We start from the raw sequence: 27,641 nt of genomic DNA, 5'->3' as shown, positions 1-27,641 counted from the left end.
GACCACGCATGTGCGGCCGGAACTCCGCCCCCCGCCTCCCCGGACATCACAATGGGGCAGCGGATGCGTTGTAACACTGCATCCGCTGCCCCCGTTGTTTTTTTTTTTTCACAGTATGCGTCGGTACGTTGCATTGTGACGTGCGTCGTACGACGCTAGTGTCAAAGTAGCCTTATTGGAGCATGCTCGGGTGTTATCAGAGTATCTGAGAGTGCTCGTATATTATGTTCGAGTCCCTGTGGCTGCATAATTGCCTGTTTGTTAGGGAATCCCGCATGTGCTGCGGCTGTCTAACAGCCACAAATCATGCAGCTGACACCCGAGCATGCTCCGATAAGACTTTATCCAAGCACGTTCACTCCTCACTAATGTACTGGAAAGCCGGAAAATATCAAGTATTGAGAAATAAAAAAAAAAATTACTAAATATTTTATTTATGGCTTTATAGGGTAAAAATTAACTGGTTATAGGATTCTCTAGGTCAGTACGATTATGGTGATATCAAACACGGATAGTTGTTTTTTTTAATTTAAGTGTCAAGAAAATATTGATACCGTATTGGGGTAGATATAATGTTTTGATCAACACTTAACACATTATTGCACTACTGCAGTGGCCAAAAAAAGAATCCCACAATCTTGGAGGTTTGATATTAATCAAACTGGATTAATTTGATACTTCTACAGTTCATACTTTCACGAACACTGAGCTCTCTCATTTGTGTTTTTTATTTATTTTATTTTTTTAAATTTAATTACTTCTTAATTTTTAAATGGGGAAAAAGGGGTCGGCCTTTGTAGACAGGCAAGATGTGTGCCGGTCAGTAGTCATTTAACCCCTTCACCCCAAAGCCTGTTTTCACCTAAGTGACACGGCCAATTTTTAGAATTCTGACCACTGTCACTTTATGAGGTCATAACTCTAAAACGCTTCAACGGATCCTGGTGATTCTGACATTGTTTTCTCGTGATATATTGTACTTCAAGATAGTGGTAAAACTTCTTCGATATGACTTGCATTTATTTGTGAAAAAAACAAAAATTTGTCGAAAATTATGAAAATTTAGCAATTTTCAAACTTTTAGTTTTTATGCCCTTAAATTAGAGAGTTATATCTCATAATATAGTTAATAAACAACATTTCCCACATGTCTGCTTTACATCAGCACAATTTTGGAAACAATTTTTTTTGTTAGGGAGTTATAAGGGTTAAAAGTTGACCAGCGATTTCTCATTTTTGCAACAAAATTTGCAAAACCTTTTTTTTACGGACCACCTCACACTTGAAGTGACTTTGAGGGGTCTATATGACAGAAAATGCCCAAAAGTGACACCATTCTAAAAACTGCACCCCTCAAGGTACTCAAAACCATATTCAAAAAGTTTATTAACCCTTCAGGTGCTTCACAGGAATTTTTGGAATGTTTAAAAAAAATTGAACATTCAACTTTTTTTTCACAAAATTTTTACTTCAGATCCAATTTGTTTTATTTTACCAAGGGTAACAGGAGAAATTGGGCCAAAAAAGTCGTTGTACAATTTGTCCTGAGTATGCCGATACCCCACATGTTGGGGTAAACCATTGATTGGGCACATGGCAGAGCTCGGAAGGGAAGGAGCGCCATTTGACTTTTCAATGCAAAATTGGCTGGAATTGAGATCGGAACCCATGTCGCAATTGGAGAGCCCCTGATGTGCCTAAACAGTGGAAACCCCCACAAGTGACACCATTTTGGAAAGTAGACCCTCTAAGGAACTAATCTAGATGTGTGGTGAACACTTTGAACCTCCAAGTGCTTCACAGAAGTTTATAATGTAAAGCCGTAAAAAAAAAATTCATATTAATTTTCACAAAAAATTATCTTTTTGCCCCAAATTTTTTATTTTCCCAAGGGTAACAGGATAAATTGGACCAAAAAAGTCGTTGTACAATTTGTCCTGAGTATGCCGATACCCCACATGTTGGGATAAACCACTGTTTGGGCGCATGGCAGAGCTCGGAAGGGAAGGAGCGCCATTTGACTTTTCAATGCAAAATTGGCTGGAATTGAGATCGGAACCCATGTCGTGTTTGGAGAGCCCCTGACGTGCCTAAACAGTGGAAACCCCCACAAGTGACACCATTTTGGAAAGAAGACCCCCTAAGGAACTTATCTAGATGTGTGGTGAGCAGTTTTAACCCCCAATTGTTTCACTAAAGTTTAGAATGTAGCGCTGTGAAAATTAAAAAATCATTTTTTCTTACCACAAAATGATATTTTAGCCCCCACGTTTTTATTTTCCCAAGGGTAACAGGACAAATTGGACCCCAAAAGTTGTTGTCCAACTTGTCCTGAGAACGCTGATACCCCATATGTTGGGGGGAACCACTGTTTGGGCGCACGGGAGAACTCGGAAGGGAAGGAGCACGGTTTTAGTTTTTCAAAGCAGAATTGGCTGGAATTGAGATCGGACGCCATGTCGCGTTTGGAGAGCCCCTGATGTGCCTAAACAGTGAAAACTCCCCAATTCTAACTGAAACCCTAACCCCAACCCTAACCCCAGCCCTAACCCCAACCCTAGCGCTACTTTCGCACTAGCGTTTTTTTGCATACGTCGCAATGCGTCGTTTTGGCGAAAAAACGCATCCTGCAAGGTCATCTGCAGGATGCGTTTTTTTCCCCATAGACTAACATTAGCGACGCATTGCGACGTATTGACACACGTCGCAACCGTCGTGCGACGGTTGCGTCGTGTTGTGGCGGACCGCCGGCAGCAAAAAACGTTACAAGTAACTTTTTTTGTGCCGAAAGTCCACCATTTCCGACCGCGCATGCGTGGCTGGAACTCCGCCCCCACCTCCCCGCACCTCACAATGGGGCAGCGGATGCGTGGAAAAACAGCATCCGCTGCCCCCGTTGTGCGGCGCTTGCACAGTATGCGTCGGTATGTCGGGCCGACGCAGCGCGACGGCCCCGTACCGACGCTAGTGTGAAAGTAGCCTAACGGGAAAATGGAAATAAATATATTTTTTAAAATTTTATTATTTTTCCCTAACTAAGGGGGTGATGAAGGGGGATTTGATTTACTTTTATAGCGTTTTTTAGCAGATTTTTATGGTTGGCAGCCATCACACACTAAAAGACGCTTTTTATTGCAAAAAATAGTTTTTGCATCACCACATTTTGAGAGCTATAATCTTTCCATATTTTGGTCCACAGAGTCATGTGAGATCTTGTTTTTTGCGGGACGAGTTGACGTTTTTATTGGTACCATTTTCGGGCACATGACATTTTTTGATCGCTTTTTATTCCGATTTTTGGGAGGCGGAATGAACAAAAACCAGCAATTCCTGAAATTCTTTTAGGGGGGGCGTTTATACCGTTCTGCATTTGGTAAAAAGGATAAAGCAGTTCTATTCTTCGGGTCAGTACGATTACAGCGATACCTCATGTATGTAATTTTTTTATGTTTTGGCGCTTTTACACAAAAACTATTTTATATAAAAAAATAATTGTTTTTGCATCGCTTTATTCTGAGAGCTATAACTTTTTTATTTTTCTTCTGATGATGCTGTATGGCGGCTTTTTTTTTGCGGGACAACATGGCATTTTCAGCGGTACCATGGTTATTTATATCCGGCTTTTTGATCGCGTGTTATTCCACTTTTTGTTTGGCGGTATGAGAATAAAGCGTTGTTTTTTGCCTCTTTTTTTTTTTTTTTTTTTTTTTTACGGTGTTCACTGAAGGGGTTAACTAGTGATATAGTTTTATAGGTGGGGTCGTTACGGACACAGCGATACCAAATATGTGTACTTTTATTGTGTGATTTTTTTTTTATTTAGATAAAGAAATGTATTTATGGGAATATATATATTTTTTTCCTTTATTTAGGAATTTTTTTTTTCTTTTTTTTTTTTTACACATGTGGGAATTTTTTTTTTTTCCTTTTTTACTTTGTCCCAGGGGGGGACATCACAGATCGGTGATCTGACAGTGTGCACAGCACTCTGTCAGATCACCGATCTGACGGACAAGGGCAGAGGCTTGCCGGCGCCTGCTATTAGGAACTCTCTGCAGGCGCCGGCAAGCTAGGGCATCTCATGACCCGGAAGGAGTCCCGCGGCCATCTTGGATCTGGGGACTCCTTCCAGGTCACCGGAGCAGCGCGATCTCATCGCGCTGCTCCGGTGGGAGAGCGCAGGGAGCCCCCGTCCCTGCGCGATCCCCCTCTATGCCGCTGTCACTATTGACAGCGGCATCAGAGGGGTTAAATGCCCACGATCGGCGATAGCGCCGATCGTGGGCATTGCTGCGGGGTGTCAGCTGTCATATACAGCTGACACCCGCACCCGATCACCGCGGCGCTCAGCGTGAGACCACTGATCGGGGCGCCGTACTAGTACTGCGGCTGGCACTAATGCAGTGCCGGCAGCGCAGTACTAGTACGGCGCATGTCGGGAAGGGGTTAATAGCCCATCAATTAATGCTGGATATTGGGCAGTATAAATGGGCATTTAGATAAAAATCCCAAAATTCTAGCTTTCAAATAACAGGCTCAATATTCTAAATATAATATGAAGGGTGTAGAAAGCAGAGAGTCATATCCTGATTCTGTATGGGCATGTTAAATAATGAAAGAGTGTTAAAGGGATTTCGCCTTCGCCTCATTGGGGGACACAGACCGTGGGTGTATGCTGCTGCCACTAGGAGGCTGACACTAAGTGATACAAAAAAAGTTAGCTCCTCCCCTGCAGTATACACCCTCATGCTGGCTCTCATCTAATTAGTTCTTGCTTAGTGTCTGTACAGACGGGTCTGCTATTCAGACCCAAAACTCCATTTTATTTTTTTAATCTTATTTACCTTTTACAACGGACGAAGGGGCAACGGATCCTTTCAAGGCTCCGATCTCCCCGAACCACCAACAGGCGAGCACGGAGAGTCGCCTCTCCGTATCCTCTCCTGCGACGTGGGATGCCACTGCCTGAGCTGATTCTAGGGGCGACGGGTCCCTTCTTAACAGACGAGCACATGGAGTGTCGCCTCCACATACCCTCTTCTGCAGCCAGGCCTTATTGCCGGACACTTTGCCTTGCCCACCAGGTTTTACCCTCGGATGTTCAGCGGCAATCTCCAGCGTGGCGTCCGAGCAGCCCCCACTGCACCACCACTGTTGAAAGCGGATGGTACAAGGAGGCAGACTGTTCCTCTCCACCTCCCTGCTTAAAGAGAAAACCTCATTCCATTGTCCCTTATCTCTGCACCGTCCAAACAGCAGCGACAGCAGAGGATCTCTTCTTATTGACCTGCTGAACAGAGCTGCATACTCTGCCTTGCGGCAGATTCCTAGGTAAGTGCCGGGACTCGAGCGGCTGGAGGGCTCTGCACAACCGGCGGCCCCCCCCCCCCCCCTTCCTTTTTTTGCAGCGATGGGTCTTTCCCCCTTTTTCCCGCTCGGCACCGAAAATTTAGCCCCCCGGCTTCGGGTAGGCCGCAACCCAGAGCCTCCACCCATGCTAGGCCGCGCGTTATGGCTCCGCCCCCCCTATTCAGGCGCTTCTCGTTCAGGACGAGAACACAGCATATTCTCGGTGGCCATATTCATCCTCCTGCCGCTTCCGGACACGAGCTGTGTACATCCGGAAGCGGCTGCTGCATCGGACCCGGCGGTATTCAGCGCTGGAGAGACTAATCCAACGCTGATGGGGGACTCAGGATCCGGGTAGGGAGACGCTGCTCCATCCCTCCCCCCGCTCTCCTTTCACCACACACCACCTCCGGCAGCATGCAGAGGGGGATAATGGATTGGAAATCTATGTCCAGTATTCCCTGGTCCTAAAACTGGTCTTAAAGGCACACGACCAGCATACAGGCTATATCCAGTATTCCCTGACCCTAAAGCTAGTCTCAAAGGCTCCCGACCAGCAATCCCTGGTCTTATAGGTACACGACCAGCATTCCCTGGTCTTGAAGGTATATGACCTGGTCTGAAAGGCACATAACCAGTCCGAAGCCGGTCACCTTTCCCAGAGTACCTAGTTCAAATGAGCGCAGGAGCCTTCCGCCGCCGATCCCAGTTTTTTTCCCAGAGTACCTAGTCCCCCTGAGTGGGCTCCGTCACTGCCGCAATCCATGGCTTCTCTGACCAAGAGATTGTATCCCTATGTGAACCTGCGGTGGTTCGGAGTGCTCGCAGGACCAATAGAGATGGATCCTCTTCTATACGGGGGCCGTCGGCTAGCAAGGGCCACAAGCATTCAAGAAACTTACAGGCTTCATTTCTTGATCTCCCTCACCAATGATTTGCTGAGAACTAGACTAAGCATCTAAAATCGGAGGTGACCTTGGATCTGGACTCTCCAAAGCCTCAGCACAAGCTGGATTTGCCTATTTAGACCATCATTCAATCTCTGTGGATTGACAAGGACTCCAAACAGAGATAAAATCCTTAGCAGTGCATTCGCTATTTTCCTGGACAGCAAGCGTCCGGATAAGCGATTCACTGGCGAGCACCATGGTAGCGCAGTGGTAAACACTGGTGTTTTGTACAGCATAGGAGTCCAGGGTTCCGGCCCCACCATGAACAATTGCAAATGGACTTGCTCTAGAAACTGACACCTCTTCAAGCGACACCAGATGCCATGCCTGGTTTAACTGTTAAGGGCGACGGGTCCTTCAAAGGACACCGATCTCACACCATCATCAAATGAGCACATGGAGTGTCACCTCCACGTATACTCTTCTACAGCTGGGCCTAATGCCAACCCGGTCCAGACGGGGACATGAACTCAGTGGATGTACAGATGTCCTCCTTTTGACGGCCGAGCAGTTCCCCTCTGCATCGCCACTATTTAACGGATAATGCGAGGAGGCGGACGATTCCTCTCCGCCTCCCTGTTAAGAGGATGGTTGATTGAGAGTTCATCCTTTTATCTCTGCACGTTCAATGACGGCAGCAACTCAAGAGATGTTTTTTTTTCCCCTCACCTGGCGGATGCAGCCGCGCACTTTGCTACCTTGCAGCTTAACTCCTGTGGTATACCTACCAGTATCCCTGCCCGTTGGATCATCTTTTAAAAAAACCATGGACTGTCAGACAATGACTCGTTCCGTCTTGCGGCCTCAAGTTCAGCGCTTTACCTTTCCTTAGTCCCGCATGGGTTGCCAGACCAATGGCCTACTGGCCGGAGACCTTAGCAACTTTGATTCGCAATAACAGAAATAATTGGAGTAGTGTCTGCAACACATAGGAGTGTCCTATGTAAATGTGCTATACACCTCACCACAGGGTGTTTGGTCTATGTAGCTTTTGTTACTGATTGTTCCAGTGTTGGTCTATATTTGTTTGATTCAGAACAGTTCTCTCTTTTCCGGAGACAGTACAGCTGGCCAATCAAATGTCTTGAGCGGGAGACTTTGTGGTGCACGCCTCTTTGAATGCGGCTAGTTGCGCAGCGCTGTCTGCAGCGAATGCCATTTCATTCCGAAGGGCTTTATGGATCAGAAAATGGAAGCATACTCCGCGTTCAAAAAAACCTCTGACATCACTCCCTTACAGAGTGGTCGCTTATTCGGTGAGTAGTTGGGGGTGTTCCCAACTTAGGAACAAAGGATCGCAGGTGTCCTATAGATCCAACCAACTGTGGAAGGGTTGTCCAGGACAGTCTAGATCTAAGGGATCTTTGTTCCAAAAAGGGGACCCAAAAGTAAGACCTATCCTGGACCTCTAACTTCTAACAAGCTTTAAAAGGTCCTCCTTCTTTGGATGGAGTTCCTCCACTCGGCCATTACTTCAATGGGAAAAGGTGGGAGTTTTCTGGCATCCATCGACATTTGGGATGCCTACCTTCACAAGTCACGACCTTGCCCTTTCGGCTTTGCTACCGCTCCCAGAGTGTTCGCCATTATCATGGCAGCTGTCATGTCCCTCTGGCACTCTGGGTGCGTGGCCGTCCTCCCCTATCTGGTCAACTTCCAGTTGTTCTTCCAGGATTACGCTGAGCCCGTCTATATATACACCTTACGATACCCTTCCTCACCTGGGCTGGCGGATAGGCTTAGACAGGTCTTCCTCATTTCCAGCCCAGCAGATATCCTTTTTAAGGATGATCCTGGACACCTCCAGAGGGTTGGAATCCTCCCTTGAGACAAGGCCGTGGTCCTTCAACAGGGAGCCCCCGCACTTGGTCACTCATCCCCTCGTTCCGGGCCAGAATGATCATCCGGCAACTCTGGCAAATGCCAGAACGGCCTGTCTGGTCGTGGGCTCTCTCTTCTGCTACGTCATTAAAAGAAGTGGGTTCTCAAGACAGGGCCGAATTTCAGCCCCGGTCCGTACCTTCCCTCTTTCCATCCGATTTGCTATGAGGATCCTTGGGTAGAATAATAGCAATGGAGGCAGTTCCCTTCGCTCCGCTCGTTTTTCTGCAGGTCAAACAGGTTTCCAGAGGGTAATCTCTGAGCGTCTGTCATCCGGGGGAGATCCTTTCTCCCGGTTCAATGGTTGCTAGGGACTACGGAGCGTCACCACGCTGCTCAAGGCCTCTGGTTATCTCGGGAATCCAGTCTCCCGATCAGATTTTCTGGGGATCCCAACGGTACCTCAGCTCCTACAGCAGGCCCAATGCCGTCTGGCATCCAAATTCAGTTGGATATTATCACGGCTGTGCCATACGTCCATCATCTAGCAGGTACCCGCGGTCAGGCACCTTGACCTACGTACCTCACACTCTCTGATGGGCCGAGATCTATCATTCAGTGATCTCGGCAGTACTCATCCCAGGAGTAGAACTCTGGGCGGCAGTATCCCTCGGGCGGCAGTATCCCTCAGCCGCCAGGGTCACGCCTCAAGTGAGTGGGAACTTCATCCGGAAGTCTTCCAACATATCTGCCTTCACTGGAGCACTCCAGATGTAGATCGGATGGCGTCCAGACTGAACGCCAATGTACTCGAGTTCATGGTTCGGCCTCGAGATCCAAAAGCCATCGCAGTGCATGCTCTGGTTCTTCTGTGATACCAGCTCCGTCACGCCTCTTCCTCTAGTTCCAAGGGTCTTTAGGAAGCAGGAAGGCCCCAGTGATCCTGGCAGATCCGCACTGTCCAAGCCAATTCAGATGAGTCTTCGGCGCAGGCCACTCTGTTCCTTCAGACCTTTTTTCCTTATTACCATCAAGGCAAGGTTGTCCTCAGGCCGTCCCCGTCCCTTGTTACCAAGGTGGTATCGTACTTCCACTGTTACGAGGGCATCATTCTTCCCTCTTCTCTTTCGGCTCCAGTCCACAAAACGGAATGGGTGCCCCATACCCCGGACAATGTGAGTGCCCTGAGTAGGTACGTGTCGAGGACGGCATCCTTCGAGAGGATGGACACCTCATTTGGGCTTCCTGGCGTTTTTTCAGGAAGGGCTTAGCCGTTTTCTTCAGCCATGTTAGCCTGGTGGATTCTTTACACATCCAGAAGTCCTTCCGTGTTAGACGTCAGCCTATTTTCACTCCACTCGATCAATCGAGGCTTTCTTGGGTTCTAGACACCAGGCGTCAGCAAAGCACGTCTGTCAGCTTTGCGGGTTCATCCAGTCCGCATGCATCCTTGAAGCACTATAATTCCCAGACTTCCGCAGACGTGAGTCTGGGCAGGCGGACTCTGAAGGCTGCGGTGGAGCACTTGTAAGTAGCGTTACACAGGGCCTAATCTGATGTTGTTCCCACCCAGGGACTGCTTTGGGACGTCCCACGGTCTGTGTCCCCCAAAGTGGCGAAGGAGAAATAAGGATTTTTGTGTACTCACCGTAAAATCCTTTTCTCCGAGCCATTCATTGGGGGACACAGCTCCCACCCTGTTATTAGCTTGTGCTTGTTTTATAATTGACATGCTATACTCTCATATATAATTTAGCATGCTATACTCTCATATATAATTTGACATACTATACTCTCATATGTTGTTATTGATCTCCTAATGCTTTTGCTCCGAACTGGTTAGCTGAGAGCCAGCAGGAAGATGTATACTGCAGGGGAGGAGCTAACTTTTTTTGTATCACTTAGTGTCAGCAGCATACACCCATGGTCTGTGTCCCCCAATGAATGGCTCGGAGAAAAGGATTTTACGGTGAGAACACAAAAATCCCTATTTTCCCATCTCGAAGATCCTATCCCAATATGTAGTAAGTGTAGAAATTATAATAATATTAGTAAATATCTCCAATTAGAAAGGTAGTATAGTTTCTGATTCGCTATGTCTTTCCTCATGTGCATTCATTGCAGAACCTTCGGTATCTATGGTTACGACCACTGATATAGTGACAATTAGCTGCTAGTGGTTGTAACCATGGACAGCTAAGGTCTGCAATGTCTGCCCATGAGGAAAGAGACATAGCGAATCCAAAAAACTAAGCTATATTTCTAATTGGAGGTATTAGTTAATATCATTATACCTACTACATGTTGGGATAGGATTTTTAAGTTGCATGTGTGTCACAAAGAAAGATCCCGACCACTTACCATATCTCCCCATGAACCACCTCTAGTGATGCCATAGCGGAAACAAATAGGTTTAAATGCAAGGATTTTGTCCCAAGACTAAAGCCCCCGTCACACTAAGCGAGATCGCTAGCGAGATCGCTGCTGAGTCACAAATTTTGTGACGCAACAGCGACCTCAGTAGCGATCTCGCTTTGTGTGACACGTACCAGCGATCAGGCCCCTGCTGTGAGATCGCTGGTCGTGTCGGAATGGCCTGGACCGTTTTTTGATCGTTGAGGTCCCGCTGGGTAGCACACATCGCTGTGTTTGACACCTTACCAACGACCTCGTTGACGACTCAGACACTGAATCGCCATAATAGCTCCCATGTGACATCGTTGTACAGGTCGCTACAGGTCGCTGGTGAGATGTCAAACAGTGAGATCGCAGCAGCGATCGTTGGGAAGATCTCACTGTTTGACATCTCACCAGCGACCCCATAGCGACGCAGCAACGATCCCTGACAGGTCGTATCGTTGTCGGGATCGCTTTAGCGTCGCTCAGTGTGACGGGGCCTTAAATCAGATTTATCCTAAGATTCTTGCCTGCTTTTCAGTCTCTTATGTTTACCTACCTTTTGAGCAAAATCTGGAGGGAGAGTCTTGGCACCAGTCAGTCTTTTGACTAAAAAAGCTTTCCAATTAGAGTATTTGTGTTGTATCGCTGTATAAAAAAAAAATAAAAATAAAATAAAATAAATGACAAGACAAAACAGCAATGTATTTAACCATTCTGGTAGGAAATCAGAAAAGCATTTCGAATAACAGGTGAAATATATTAAATGTGGTACTGTAACAAGGAAGGGAAAGAAGGCGATACTCCTTTGAAATCAACTCTGTGGATCTAGCACATCGACCACAAGAGAGGCTTGCACCGAATTCACACTGCAACAGTAGGAGAGTATCTGTGCTATTGTTTAATAATCCATGCAGCTATAATCCAGTAATTCCATCTTAACTTCCTAATGTAACTGGAGTCAATGTGATAAACAGCTCCCGTCTGAACAGCGGCTCAATCTTTCGTGGCACCCATGCCTTATACTGCAGCCACTCGTTTAGACTGGCTACTGTATATATAAAATACAGAGAATGGAATTCCATCACATCAGATGACTGCCACAAATGTGCTAAAAAAAAAAAGTTTTAGCAAAGAGGGTACCCCTTGAATGGATTGGCCCTAGAGATGGTGCTAATTGATTCTCAGAACCAGGTCCAGTGGCCACCACACAGGAGCCTCCTGCCTGACCGTATTCCTGTTTTCTCTTTCCATTAGTCTGCCTGGCACAATGTCACTGTGGAGGAGTGACGCACATGTGATGGCATGCTGAGAGCTAATCAAAGACGACCAGTGGATGATGGCAGGAAAGAAGCAGGTCACTGGGTTCCCATCTGGCAGCCACAGATTTCTTGGACCTGCTCCTTCGAATCGATTCATCACCATCTCTAATAATCCCATTTTATGATAATTTTGACAAAGGAAGGGTAAAGGCACATGCTCTGCTAACAAGCCATGTTGAGGAAGGAGTGACATGACGCCTGTCCAGAAGAGTGTACTTCACAAAGGAGCAGCACTTCGAGAAACCATCAACAATCTAGGGCTGTCATTTTTATGTGTGGGCAGTCGTAGAAAGGTGGTTTTACTAAATGTAAGTTAGTGTCAAAAGCGCACCTAATGCCCCCCGAGAAAAGGCCAGACTTTCAATCAGCACTTCTGGATTTTGGGATCCCACAACCCTCCATGGCCCTTCTCACAGGGGCTGCCATGTACTTTACTAAGGGGTTACTGGATGTTAACAGGTTTAATGTTGTCATTTGGTTATAGCTTATTGCAGAATGCAGCAGCGCTGGGTTAGCGGAAAGCGCAAGATCTCGCTGTTTCACTGCGAGCGAGACTATGGCGGATTGTGGGAACAAGGATCTCATGACCCAGAGGTGCGGCCTTGACTATAACAGAGTGCTTTTCGGGGGGCATTAGAAGCAGTTTTACTTCCAACTTACGGTATATTTAGCTAAGTCACCAGATTGAGACTGCCCACTCAAATAAAAAGGGCAACCTCAGTTTTGTGATAGGAACTCTAATTAAAAAAATTCAGCCTGATCAAAGTTTTAGGGCTCATTTCCAATTGCAATGAAAACGGACGAGTGCAATCCGATAAAAAAAAAAAAAAAATCGGATTGCACTCAGACTAATGTTAGTCAATAGGTGTCTTTTCATTTGTGATTTTTTTCTCAGCCGAAATCGGACTGAGAAAAAAATCGCAGCATGCTGCGATTCTCGGACGAAACTCATCAATGCAAGTCAATGGGTGCGAGAAAAAAAAACGCATGGAATACGGACTATCCGTATTCCATCCGTTTTTTACGGATACCTTACCATTCTGTGGCATAGAACACTGTAAATGGTCCTGTAAATGACTGTATAAAAATAGTTGCAGAGAAAAGAAACGGATTGCATACGGATGTGATACGAATGTAAAACGGACGGAATACGGATGGTGCGATTAAAAATCAAACGAAAATCGCATGACACTCGCATGGCAATCGCATGTTTTATATCCGTCTTTTCAGTCTGTAAATTGGACCGATTTTTTACTCTCATGTGGAAATGAGCCCTTAGGCTACTTTCACACTAGCGTTAACTGCATTACGTCGCAAATCCGTTTTTTTGCCGAAAAAACGGATGCGTCAAAAAAGTGAAAAACGTATGCAACGCATACAGCATTTCGACGGATCCGTCGCAAATCCGTTAAACGTTTCCGTCGAAAATACTGGATGCGTTGCATACGTTGCATCCGTTTTTACCATCCGTTGCATCCGTTTTTACGACTGATCCGTTTTTAAAAGGGAGGCTCCCAAATTTGATTGGCTACTGGAAAATATGGAAAACTATATAGTTACTGTTTTTACAGCCCATCTTTGAGGGTTTTAGTTTTGTGGCAGCGATGGAAGGTGTTCTTGTGAGCATTGCTAGTTTGGTTACCGACATTATCTTTGAGACGAATCGCCTGGATATCATAGTGCGGGAGAAGGAGGCGGCAGCGGAAAGGCGTAGGATGCTTCTGCAGCAACGGAGACGGAGGCGACTCTGGATACATCCGATTAATGAACTACGGATGATGATAAAGGGATCCAAACCCTAACCCTACCCCTAACCTCACCCCTAACCGTTTAATGAACATTTTCTGACAGTCATAGTGCCACGTATTTCAGTGCCACGTATTTCAGTGCCACGTATTTCAGTGCCACGTATTTCAGTGCCATGTATATAAGTGCCACGTATAACCACGTAGTTATAGTATTTATAGTACGTGGCACTGAAATACGTGGCACTTATATACGTGGCACTTAAATACGTGGCTGGCTGGGGTCTTGTGGCTGGCAGTCTTCTCTCTGGGTCTTGCTGGCATATGTGGGGTTGAAGGCCCAGGCCAGGTTTATATAGATTTGGGGGTGTCTGGCCAATTGGCAACAAAATCCAGCTTCTGAGCATGCTCAGTGCAAAAAAACGTATTGCAGCGCTGCATTGCATCGTACGACGTGTCCCGACGCATCCGTCGCTCATAGGCTTCCATTGTAGCCAACGACGTATGCCACAGGATGCGTCGCGACACGTTTTTTAGGCGGAGACAAAAAACGTTACAAGCAACGTTTTTTGCCGACGACGTGTGGCCAAATTTCGACGCATCCGTCGTAAAACGGACACGACGTATGCCAATCCGTCGCAATACGTCGCCAATACAAGTCTATGGGGAAAAAACGCATCCAGCAAAAACTTTTGCTGGATGCGTTTTTTCTGAAAAAAGACGTTTTGAGACGTAATGCAGTTAACGCTAGTGTGAAAGTAGCCTTAGAGTGATCTGAACATAGGAAAGAGGAGAGCTCTGTGAGCTTCTGGCGTGTACTGTGTTCATTAGCTCACATTTCAGCACAACATCGGTCCTGCACTTATTTCCTCTTCATTTGCTTTCCTCGTTATCTTCTCTGCCCAATCAAACTGTTGATGCTTGAACCACTTGCACATTGTGGGCATCTATGTGTAACCCACTGCCCTTCCCTGCTGCTATCTCTAACACCAAGAGAAGGGAGTGCACAGAGAAAAGTCAGAACGGAGCAAAAGCTTTAATGGGATTTGTAGTGCTCTTGAAAAGGAGGCAGTTAGTTAAAGGACTTACAGACACTCCACAGCAGCAAGATATTAGAAGTAGTTTCCAAGAGGTTCTCTGGTTCTGCAAAATACTTGCTTGTTGGGCTCTCCATGCATGTGCTGTGACCGTGACACAGCCGCGACACATGCAGCTGCGGCGCCGATCAGCTGGCATGCTCCAGGTATCCGGGTTCCCTCTGCAGCTTATTTGGCAAGCGTTATAACTTGCCAAATAAGCAGGGACCCTATGAAATTCACTCAACTCTACTGGCAAAGTCCCTGATCTCGGGCTGCAGGGCAGAAGAGGTTATCAGGGTACATACTGTTACTAAAGCCAGGAGCAGGCCATACCCCTGATCTGTCAAATCATTTAAAAAAAAAATGTATACCCCTGATCTGTGACGCGACTTCCCAGAAGGGAAAGAGCACTGGGCCGCAGATCCACCATCCCATTTAACAGCAGGTACTGTCAGGGTTAGAAGAAACACTATGGATGTTACCCTTATAGTTTATGAAGTCACGTCCATTTCCAGTTTCTTACCTCCCCAGAGTGCCCTTTTAAAATTGGATTTGTCAACAAAACCACAACATGATGAGGCTGGTATATATACACACGTCAGAATGTGTGCAGAATGTTATGGGAAAGTTTTCCTGCCTGATAGTTAAAATGAGAATTTGTAACGCCTGTAGTAGACAGCCATGATACAACTAGGAAAACCTATTAAATAACATACAGCCATCTGGACAAAGATTTACAAAGAACACCTCATGAAGGTTAAGATATATTTAATAATTTATGTAAATGCATTGTGAAATGGTTTATTATCATTCTAACAATAAAGAGATTCCCATGAATTTTGTACACGTACTTTGGGGAGGGACAAGGGGCTTTCCACTGCTAGCACACCAACCCACTGGATGGACATCACTACTGCAGATATTGCACCAGAAGTCAAGGCTGGCATCATTTTCAAAGCCTTCATACCTCAGCAAGGCATTGTAACCTGAAAGTTAAAAAAAAAAAAAAAAAAAAAAACACACACACAGAAAATATATATGAAAAGGATATTTACATTTTACTTTGAGGCGTAACATTATTTAAAGGGATTTTCCAGTCCACTCTCTGACTGCAGACTTGTGAATCCTCACACTGCACGCTGGCAGGAATCCCTGGTGCGTGACCCCACATATGCTATCTGCATACTTCCGGCCACATTCTGACTAGACGTGTCCAGCCAGTGACAGCATGTATGCAAACTGTATACTTCAGATCTAGCGGCTTCTAGCTACTAGCACCAGAGAATCCTGACTGCAGACTTGTGAATCCCACACTGCACGCTGGCAGGAATCCCTGGTGCGTGACCCCACATATGCTATCTGCATACTTCCGGCCACATTCTGACTAGACGTGTCCAGCCAGTGACAGCATGTATGCAAACTGTATACTTCAGATCTAGCGGCTTCTAGCTACTAGCACCAGAGAATCCTGACTGCAGACTTGTGAATCCCACACTGCACGCTGGCAGGAATCCCTGGTGCGTGACCCCACATATGCTATCTGCATACTTCCGGCCACATTCTGACTAGACGTGTCCAGCCAGTGACAGCATGTATGCAAACTGTATACTTCAGATCTAGCGGCTTCTAGCTACTAGCACCAGAGAATCCTGACTGCAGACTTATGAATCCTCACACTGCACGCTGATTTAAACCCCAAGCATGGAAAACCACTTTAATGTAGATATAAATCCATTAAAGGGGTTGTCCAGCTTTTAGGCTTCAAGTCTGCAGCTACTCTAAGTGCACTGTGATGTGAAGATTCACAAGACTCCAGACACAATGTGCTGTGGGGATTCTCCAGTGCTAACACCGGGAAGTCATGTGATGGGATTTGATTTGAATACTTCAGTGTACATTCCGACTAGACGTGTCTGGCCTTGCTCAATAAACTTGCACTGAATGAGGCCATACACATACGTCTAGTTGGCATGTGACCGCATACATGACATTTGCATACTTGCAGTTATGTGTCTGCTGCTCCTAGCACCGGAGTATGTATAATGTGAGGATTCACAAGTCTGCAGTCACAGAGTGACTGCAGACTTGTAGCCCAAGGCCAGACAGCCCCTTTAATTAAGTAAAGCATGCCATCTACATTAAGGGTACTGTCACACAGTGGCACTTTGATTGCTCCGACGGCACGATCCGTGACGTTGCAGCGTCGCTTGATTATCGCTCCAGCGTCGTAGACTGCGGTCACACTTTGCAATGCACGGCGCTGGAGCGATAATTTCATGACGTAGTTGCGATGTAGAAGTCATACGGGACATTGGGAATATTGTGCACACCTTTGTTACACGCTGCGATCATGCCGCCACAGCGGGACACTTGACGACGAAATAAAGTTTCAAACGATCTGCTACGACATACGATTCTCAGCGGGGTCCCTGATCGCAGTAGCGTGTCAGACACCGCGATATCGTAACTATATCGCTGGAGCGTCACGGATCGTGCCGTTGTAGCGACCAAAGTGCCACTGTGTGACAGTACCCTTACTCTCACTGTTCCACGTTTTACTCTTTTTGATATTTAGGCATTTCCTAAAGAGTACATAGCCGCATTTTACAATTGACCACACTGAACAGTATATGTATGCATGTCATATGAAAATATTGTGTTAGTTAAGCAGAAACATGATAAAAAGATGAAGACAATTATGAAGTGACAAGGAAAGTTACAGGAGGTATTAAAAGAAGAAGGATTCCACTACTTTTATATTGATGACTTGTCTTTAGGATAGGGCATCGGTGTCACTTCGGTGGGGACAGACATCCGCTGTCAGCTGTTTAAATTGCCAGGGGCAGCCAGATGTTGGCAATGGTGATGCTGAACAGGACAGCCCCATCAGCAGTGTAGTGGCTGCTTCAGGGTACTGCAGATTTGCCCCTATTCAAATGCTGTTCAGCTCCACAAGTTCTAACACCAGGCTGCAAACACCACTCAGAATAGGGTTGCTGCACCAAACGATCCTATATTGCTGACCTATTATAATGATAGCTCAGCAATATAAAAAGTACAAGCATTTATGCATTTTTTGTAGCATGCATATTTATCCACCCATCTTTCCCAATTAGGTTCCCCAGCTCACATGAGGCCCGGCTGGGCACATGGTAATGGTTGAATGTTTTTTTTTACATGAATACCAGTAGTAGAGCGCATGTAGTCAGTAATCGCAGTGAGCGGACGCACAGTGAATGAAGAACACTAAGCACTGACCTGCTAATTTCACGATGACCGCAATCCAGAACACTTTTGGAGATAAACTGTTATCGGTGTTGAGAACTTCTACTCTTACACCTTCTGAAATGTCCCCCCAGCAGTTCCCCATTGGTGCCTGTAAAAGAAGGCCATCATTTCAAGATCACAATACTTTCTGCACGCAAGGTTAGAAAGTCATCAAGACTTTTCACATGGATTTAGAAATCTAAATGTTTTGACAAGTAAATGAAAATTTCAGTTACATACAATAGAGGTCCAATTACATCCTAAGGCTAGAGGTACCATTAAAGAATACAATCTTTGACTCTAGAAGGATCTTCAAGGATGTGTGGTAATGGGTGCTGTGTAGAACAGTCACAAGCAATTCTCTTATGTTGCCATACACACAACACAAATATGTTTTTTTTTTTTTTTTATAGGAGGACATTTTTCAGGTGCATCACCGCTGAGTCCAGTGATTGTATGCAGCGGTTACATAACATGTCAGCATTGCACCCAAATCAGAAAAGACAGTGGCGGAGTGCGAGCACTAGAGTTGCTGTGTGCAAGTACAGCTTTAGTTGTTGTTCGTAAGGGAGCCGCAGTTCACCTCTCATTTGTCTGCTTGTTTTTTTGAGAAGTCTATGGTCAGCCTCAGGGTATCTGCACAATGTTATTTTAGATGCATACGAACCCACTGAAATTTTCAGAATCCCCCTCCTTATGCACAGCTCAACAATGCTACATTTCTGGTAGTATGTGTAGGTTTTCATTTCCTTCCCTGCTATGTAAACAGTAAATTGCAAACTGTATCACCTTTCATGTAGTACATGTCCTCTGACCGGATTCCCCTGTAGCTCTTCCCCCCTTATTCACAACTGGTAACTCATGTGAAATTACAGATATTTAAACTTTGGAGCCTTCGATCTTTGCTGACCGTGTTTTTTAAATTAAATTGCATTTCATTGCATAAAAAGTATTTAATATTAGTGTTTAATACAATAGAAAAACAAAACTTAATATTTGGCACAGAAACCTTTGTTTCAATTACAGAGGTCAGATGTTTCCTGTAGTTCTTGACCACACACTCCTCCAGATCTTTCAGGTTTCGGGGCTGTCAATGGGCAACATTGAGTTTCTGCTCCCTCCAAAGATTTTCCATTGGGTTCAAGGCTGGAGACTGGCTATGCCACTCCAGGACCTTAAAATCCTTCTTACAGAGCCACTCCTTAGTTGCCCTGGCTTTGTATTTCGGTCCATTGTCATGCTGGAAGACCCAACCATGACCCATCTTCAAATGTTCTTACTGAGGGAAGGAGGTTGTTGGCCAAAATCTAGCGATACATGACCCCATCCATCCGCCCTTCAATAAAGTGTAGCCATCCTGTCCATCTTGCATAAAAGCATCCCCAAAGTATGATGTTCCCCCAACATGCTTCACAGTTGGGACAGTATTCTTGGGATTGTACTCATCCTTATTCCTCAAAACATGGCGAGTGGAGTTCATACCCAAAAAGTGCTCCTTCTCCCATGCCTTCTCTGCATCATCCAGGTGATCACAGGCAAACTTCAAAAAGGCCTGGACATGTGAGCAGGGGGACCTTGAGTGCCCTGAGGGATTTTATCCATGAAGGCGGTGTGTGTTACTAAGGGTAATGATTGAGACTGTGGTCCCAACTCTCTTCAGGTCATTGGCCAGGTCCTCTCATGTAGTTCTGGGCCAATTCCTGACCATTTTCCAAATCATCCTTACGAGGCGAGATCTTGCGTGGAGCCCCAGACAGAGGAAGATTGACAGTCATCACCAAGCTGCTTGCCTATTGTCCTGTAGCCCATCCCAGCCTTGTGCAGGTCTACTGTTTTGTCCCCGGTGTCCTTAGAAAGCTCTTTTGGTCTTGGCCATGGTGGAGAGGTTAAAGTGTGATTGATTCAGTGTGTGGACAGGTGTCTTTTATTCAGGTAACAAGTTCAAACAGGTGCAATTAATACAAGTAATGAGTGCAGAGTAGGAGGGCTTCTTAAAGAAAAACTAACAGGTCTGTGACAGCCAGAATTCTCGGTGGTTGGTAGGTGATGAAATACTTATTTCATGCAATAAAATGCAATTAAATTATTTAAAAATCATACAATGTGATTTTCTGGTTATTTTTACATTCAGTCTCTCACAGGTGAAGTCTACCTACGATACAAATTAAACCTCTCCATTCTTTGTAGGTGGGCAAAAATCGTCAGTGTATCAAATACTTATTTTCCCCACTGTATGTATGTAAACACTCTACATAAACAGCAGCATGTAATCAATGATGCCTTAAAAAAAAAATTAATAGTAAGTACCCCATTGTGGCAATCTGTGGGGTTTTCAAGGGTTAGATCCCCACTCATCCAGTAGTTACCACCTATTCTGCAGACTTGTGATAAAGGGGTATTTCAAAAAGAACAAGTTAAGTAAAAGCTTATTTATTAAGACTTCAGCAACATCAAAATACAAACTTTATTAACAATAAAGAGCCACTTACATGTTTGAAGCAAGACACTGGAGCACCCACCAAGTTATTGCTAGTGATGTAGTTTCCCCAGCTAAAACCCTCTGCTGTTATGACTATGGGGAACACAAAATAGATTAAATTAAACTCCAAGGTGCACCGTAGAGTAAAAGTAGGGTTAACGATTTTATTCTTACCAGTTTTACTTAATGACTGATTCTTCAAGGTAGCTTGATATTGTGCATAAGCTGCCAACTTCGCAACTAATGGCTGTTTTTGGAGAACCTTTGCTTTTTTAACGGGAGGTTTACCCTGAAAAGTAAAAAGAATGTGCTCAAACAATACATAACCTTTGCCACACAGTAAAAAGTGAAGCAAATGTCCTTAAAGCAGCATTCCCATATTAGACACGGTGATCATCAATCCTCAGAGGTAAAACCTCTCCACCATGTTCTGGCAGAGAATGAATGCAGAGAGGTAGCCAAACGTGCACAGCTCTCCCCATTCTTTCTATGAGAGTTGCCATAAAAGTCTAGGATAGGAATACCCGTTTAAACAGTTTTTCCTACATTGATCATTAGTTTCCAGCTGAAATCTTGATCTACAACTGTGTAAATAGTGCCCATTCCTGATCCTGAATAGGAGAGTGTACTAAAGCCTAAAGCTACATTCACAGGTCTGAAAACTGTGCTATAAAGGCATGAGCTACTTGTACAGAGAAGTAGGAGGTGGAAAGTTAATTTTATTATCGATCTGATTTCAAGGGATCCTGGCAAATATCGTGTGGTGTTGGCATGTCAACACATTGTGAAACACAACAACCTCATAACTCAGTTTATGGTTCTCCATCAATGACCATAAATATGGGTGAATCAGGTACAAGTGAGTCTGGGCGATTTTGACAAAAGATGTAGTCTCAATTTTGTTTACGTTATAGACAATTTTCAATCTTAATCGCGATTTTTTTCCCGGTAAACTTAGTCTAGATGAATTTAAAATGAAACAATCATGGACTCCTGCCAGTATCTGTATCCCGCCCTTCAGCTGTAACGGGTCGTCACGTGTCATTGTGGTTGCTTGGCTTGTGTCTGGAGAAATACGCCAAAAAAATTCATACCAAAATCTGCACAACGGATCTTCCCGCGCTTTCTGAATTTCCATGACACATCCTATACACATGAACCCTCCTTGCACAATTCTCTTAACTTGTAGGTCAGATTGTGTAGAGGAACTGAGGGATCTGAAATAATATTTATTGCAGATTATGGAGGGCATGGGGTGATAACAGAGGGATGAAGTGTTGTATCTCCCATCAGCCAAGAGGAATTGCAGAGATGCATATGCTAAGAATGATCTCCTCTCCCTGTAGATAAAACAGCTGACGGTGCCATGCTCCAGATGTTGGGAGTTATCAGAGTGTCCCAGAAGACAGTGGCGGCTGACCTGCATAGCCCAGACTCCCCTCATTTATGTGGCAATGTACCCCTCACCAGTTTCCTGGTTAGGTGCGGTTGCTGGGTACAAATCTCCTGCCTACTGCCACCCAGGGTAAGTGAATGCTGCTTTAGTGGCAGGGTCAAATTCGATTTTTCAATTCTGACAAAAATCAGAATCGTTGAGAAGGCAACTTGGCAAATTAATTGAATTAATGGCCCAGCCCTAGGCACAAGCATTGCAATCCACTACCTGTAGTCTTGCCAAGATGCTCGCCTTCTTAGAATTTGAAGAATAACTTCGTGAACAAGAGACACTGCAGAATCGCTTGGTTTTAGAGTAGAAAGCATCCCGGACACCGACCATTCCACACATTTCACATGTAGCTGAAACAAACAAAATAAAGCAAAAAGATGAAAAACAGATTGGTTGCAGCTCAGAGTTGACTTGCAGTGAAGGTGTACAACCCATTTAACGGGCTGTCCACTACTTTTAGATTTATGACCCCATCCTCAATGTCAGATTGGTGGGAAAGAGACCCTGCACCTCCACCAACCAGCCATCATCTCTGGCAGCAGCTGGATGTAAGCCGTGCACGGAGCACAAAACCACAGCCAGATCAGCGTCTATTTAAGAACAAATTCTACTTACCCATGCCAGATTTCCCATCTGGATAAGTGTACACCTGACCATTGTTCTTAATAATGGGGAGACTGGCCTGGAGTGGGGCAACCTCCTCTTCGCTCTCGTCAGAGCTCGAGCTGCTGCTGGTGTCCTCACTGCAGCTATCATACCCGTCAAACATTCCGAATGAGTCCCGTCTTTTCCGCACACAGTGTGAAGAAAGGTCAACCTGAGAAGACATTTCAAACACCATGTAAATAACACAACTTAGAAGATGACAAAAATAAGCCCCTGGGCAACCCCCTCATAACAATTCAGCTTTTTCTTGGCATATTTTCCATTATGACTAGGATTAGGGTAACCTAGGGATGGATGGTAGTTAGACCTCCTGTTGGCATGGCTGCCCAGTTATGTAGGGATTCCTCCCTAACTAGACAGAAACGCCATTCATTGATCTTGAGAAGTTGGATGGGCAACAATACATGTGTTACAACTTTAGAGACTGCAAGAACTGCCATATGTGTTGTACAGAATCAGGATAAGAGTAATAATCTGAAATCCCTATGGTGAGCACAAGAGACCTGATTCATCAAAGCTTTCGCATCGCTTCATGCAGGAGGTTAGACCAGGGCTGTCTGTCATTAGAAATCTCACACACTGAGAAACCTGCTCTAAGCTATGGTAGGGGCGTGTTCTTCTTTCCTTTCAGTGTTGCTGCCTGCTTATGATTGGTCAGCATTATACAGGGAGATGTACACGCCCCCAGTGAAAACTGTCTGATACCACCCACTTGGACTTAACAAAAGGTAACTCATTAGGTGCCAAAATGTTTTGATTGCTAATAACTCCGCAACAGAGAGACAAAACTTTAAAAAAAAAAAAAAAAAAAGTAAAATAAATTTATTCCATGGACAGCCACTATGCTTTGAGTTCAACATAAGTTTGGTGACAGTTCCTCTTTAACCATCACCAGCAGTCCTGGGTCTCAGGAGATCCATACAAAATGCATGTCATCAAATTCATGTGTAAAGAGGGCAGGCTGACAATTAGAAGAGAGCTAAAGTCTAGCAGTCTGCAGGGTTTTCATAAAGTGATAGTCCTCGGAGAGACAGTCTGGAATATACCCGCAATCATGTCACCTTTACCACTGAAGATTCAGGCACAAGGGAGTGTCATCATATATAATATTACAGGCTGCAGGCGTGGGACCCAGTCTAATATTGGGTCACTGAAGGGCAGAGTCTATTTTGCTTCTATGTTACCCAACACCCAGCTTGAGGCAGAACAGGCACACCAGGTTACTTCCTCTGCAGAACATCCCAGGACACATACTATGGGAATTCAGGCAGTGCCAGCACATGCAGATTTTGAAACAAAATCAGAAGTGGATCAAGCAGGAAGGAGAAGTACAAGTCCTGCCTGGCTACAGCACAAAGAGGGAAAGAAGCCAACATTCATCTTCACCAAACCAGTCATGAAAAGAAATGCTTCACTGTCCATCATCATCCATTAGATTCTCTTCCATCGTTACTAGCAAGCATTGGCAGAGGGAGGAGTAGTAACACCTGACTACACATGGTTTGTTTATGGTAATAACCATGCAGAGGAGCTGGAAACAACAAGAGAGTTGATCTATTTTTTTTTTTTTTACTAAAGACTATAATTTTTTAAAAATATTTTTCATCTTATAGAATTGAAACAATGAAACAGTATTTTTTTACCTGACAAACAGAAACCCAAATTATGGGTAACTACACTTTCAAGTAACTTGTTCAGAATAAGCTGTTGTGTGTACATGAGGAATTACACTATTTCTGACCTATATATGGCCTATTTCTGGTGCGTGCGCGTGTGTGTGTGTGTGTGTGTGTGTGTGTGTGTGTGTGTGTGTGTGTGTGTGTGTATCCTGCATTATCACCAGTCTCCCATTTTGCTGGCTGGAACCCTGAAAGGGGTTGCCCAGGCTTGTGGTGCCAGGGTGCTGTCAATCTATGTGACTGCAGACTGGGAACAGGCAGGTGCCTATTATATGCGATTTGCATATATGCGGTCTCAGACAGACTAGACATGCACGGCTTATTCAATACAAGTGAATTGAGCAATGTCAGACATGTCTAGTCGGAATGTGGCTGGAAGTATGCAAATCACATGCTTGTAGTCACAGGAACGCCTGTTCCTGGCCCTAGAGAATCTTGACAGCGTGTGGTACTCTCATCATAGAGTAACTGAAGACTTGAATCCCAAACCTGGACAACCCCTTCAATAAGCAATTGACTCTGAGCTGAGTTCATAAGCAAATGACTTATGAGTTATGACTGTTTCCTACATAGTACAGACAAGTAGAGATGGGCAAACCCGAACAGTAAAGTTCGACACCCATACCATACACCTACTGTTCAGGTTTGGCCCCCCGAACACCGGGTGTTTGTCGCGCTGCATGGCAGCACGGCAAACACCGCTTCTGATCGGTGGTAAAATCATCCCTGCTGGTCAAAGAGCTGCAGTTCCCACGCTGTCAAATAACAGCATGAGCCCGCAACTGTGATCAGAGGTAAAAAGTTTACCTCCGGTCACTGGAGTCAGCTGATGGGACTACTTACGCCTGCTGCCACTGATAACAGCGAGAGTAGGTGCAGCTGTTGGGAGTATTCATCAGCCAGTGCCTGTGCTCTAAATAATTTAAAAAAAAAAGAAAAACACACACAGCGTGGGTTCCCCTGTATTGTTGATAACCAGCCAGGCAAAACTGACAGCTGCGGGTTGCAACCCTCAGCTGTCAGTGTTAGCAAGGTTGGTTATCAAGAATAGAGGGGTCCCCACAGGTTTTTTTAAAATTATTTTAATAAATAATTTTAAAAAATGGGCGTGAGGTCCCCCCATTTTTGACAACCAGCCTTGCTAAAACAGACAACTGGGGGCTGGTATTCTCAGGCTGGTAAGGGACATGGATATTGACCCCCCCCCCAGCCCAAAAATAGCAGCCCGCAGCCACCCAGCAAAGGCACTTTTCCCACTTGCCCTGTAGCGGTGACAAGTGGGGTTCATATTCGTAGGGTTGAGGTCATCTTTGTATTGTCTGGTGACATCAAGTGAACAGATTAGTAATGGAGAGGTTGTCACCTAACACCCATTCCTTTGAATCCCTTGTCTCCTGTAATAAACCAAAAATAAAAAACAACCCTATCCCTCATCTGTCCAACATTCTGTGCCACACTGTAATCCATGTCTGGGGACAAATAGTTTTCAATCTGGACAGTGCCAAGATGCGACCGTCCAGCCAAAGAACCACTGATGCTTCCTCCCCTGCCCAGGTGCTGTGGTATGTTCGGTACATGATCAGACACAGACAATTTTTAAAGTGAACTTTTGTTCGTGGGAAAACCCCTTTAAAAAGCAAATATCAACACCAACATGGCTCCTCCTAAAAAGTACGCCAATGACAATGAAAGTAAAGCAGCAAAGGCACAACGTTGAAGACAACAACGGGCAAATGAGACCCTTGAAGAGCAACAGCATCGCTGGGACAAAAACAATGCATATAAGTGTAGGCGTCAAGCACACGAGTTCCCTGATGCAAAAGTGATTTTGTCACAGGATGCCATTAGGCAACAACAGCACCACATGCCTGCCCCATCGTGACATTACCCCTCTCCCGCGGCGATAGCATCGGGCCTCCATCTAGTGTGGTATATAGATAAGACACGGATAGTCTGTGCAGGTTACTACATATGTGCTATGTCCTCTACTAGCATTATGCCCCATCCTGTGGGAATCACACTGTAACTTGCACAAAAGATACACAGACTCCCCTACGTGTGCAGGATCAGCGGCTCAATACTGCAGGACAAGTCAACAAAACTGGTGGGCTCACTACAGCAGGGGGAACCAGACGAGCACACAGTTTACCTTGCTACAATACCTGCCCTTAGGTCAGGTAACGCACCAATCTGCTCAGGACCTGTCCGATCTACCAATACACCCCATCCACTAGCTGCCAAACCAGGATCTGAGCATCTCTGTAATACAGTGTTGAATGGTGTCCTTATTAGGAGATATCAAAAGCTTAAAGCGGTCCCTCCATATATGAGAGGACCAGCGTACATGCTGAGAAGATACAGTAAGCAGTGCTCTACTATGAAGAGTGAGGAACACGCCCTTTTCACTATAAAATAGGAAAACACCTTTAACCTTTGGACACAATTTTTATAGTTTCAAGATAGTTATTAAGTAACTCTGTAAAGACTTTACTTCTCTGATGCACAGATAAAGACCATACTACACTCCGGAGCTGCATTCATAATTAAGCCAGTGCAGTCATACACATACATTACTGTTCTAGCATAAGTGACATCCTGCATTACACTCCAGAGCTGCATTCATAAGTCAGCTAGTGCAGTCATTATACATTTTATTTACGTCTAAAGTACAAGTTACATTCTTTATAATCCGAAGCTGCATTCATAATTCTGCTAGTACAATATTCATACACATACTGTACATTACTTTTCTAATGTTACATCCTAATTACACTCCAGAGCTGCATTCATTACACACATATATTGCTTCTCTAGTCATTACACACATATATTACATCTCTAGTATAAATTATATCCTATACACTCCGAAGCTGCATTCATAATTCAGCCAGTGCAGTCATTATACACATACATTACTTCTCTAGCATAAGTGACATCATGTATTACACTCCAGAGCTGCATTCATTATTATTAATTAATTTATTTATATAGCACCATTAATTCCATGGTGCTGCACATGTGAAAAGGGGTTACATACAGGGTTATAGATATTGTTAACAGTAAACAAATTTAGTGACAGACTGGTACAGAGGGGAGAGGACCCTGTCCTTGCGGACTTACATTCTTCGGGATAATGGGGAAGAGAAAGGGGGTCGGTGTGTTGCAGAACTGGTGGTGGCGAGGCGGCAGCTCGGGGGGTTGCTGGCGACGCGGCAGCTCGGGCGGTTGCTGGCGACGCGGCAGCTCGGGCGGTTGCTGGCGACGCGGCAGCTCGGGCGGTTGCTGGCGACGCGGCAGCTCGGGCGGTTGCTGGCGACGCGGCAGCTCGGGCGGTTGCTGGCGACGCGGCAGCTCGGGCGGTTGCTGGCGACGCGGCAGCTCGGGCGGTTGCTGGCGACGCGGCAGCTCGGGCGGTTGCTGGCGACGCGGAAGCTCGGGCG

The 27,641-nt window shown here is 45.3% G+C and overlaps 1 protein-coding gene across 2 annotated transcripts in view; it reads right to left on the bottom strand.

Annotated features, from left to right (window-relative positions):
- MBTD1 (mbt domain containing 1) overlaps nucleotides 1-27,641 on the bottom strand; it is a 110,435-nt gene that overhangs the window by 78,052 nt on the left and 4,742 nt on the right. For both annotated transcript variants that reach the window (XM_077251362.1, XM_077251363.1), the window contains exons 2-8: nucleotides 22,472-22,673; nucleotides 22,073-22,206; nucleotides 20,584-20,698; nucleotides 20,420-20,502; nucleotides 17,922-18,039; nucleotides 15,515-15,649; nucleotides 11,077-11,165 (exon numbers count right to left, since the gene is read on the bottom strand). In XM_077251362.1, the coding sequence (XP_077107477.1) occupies nucleotides 11,077-11,165; nucleotides 15,515-15,649; nucleotides 17,922-18,039; nucleotides 20,420-20,502; nucleotides 20,584-20,698; nucleotides 22,073-22,206; nucleotides 22,472-22,673 (876 nt within the window). The remainder of the gene's footprint in view (nucleotides 1-11,076; nucleotides 11,166-15,514; nucleotides 15,650-17,921; nucleotides 18,040-20,419; nucleotides 20,503-20,583; nucleotides 20,699-22,072; nucleotides 22,207-22,471; nucleotides 22,674-27,641) is intronic.

This window comes from Ranitomeya variabilis, chromosome 4 (genome assembly GCF_051348905.1).
Source record: "Ranitomeya variabilis isolate aRanVar5 chromosome 4, aRanVar5.hap1, whole genome shotgun sequence".
Classification (NCBI taxonomy): Eukaryota; Metazoa; Chordata; class Amphibia; order Anura; family Dendrobatidae; genus Ranitomeya; species Ranitomeya variabilis.
The sequence above is the reverse complement of the archived record's forward strand: the minus strand, read 5'-3'. Positions and strand labels throughout refer to the sequence as shown.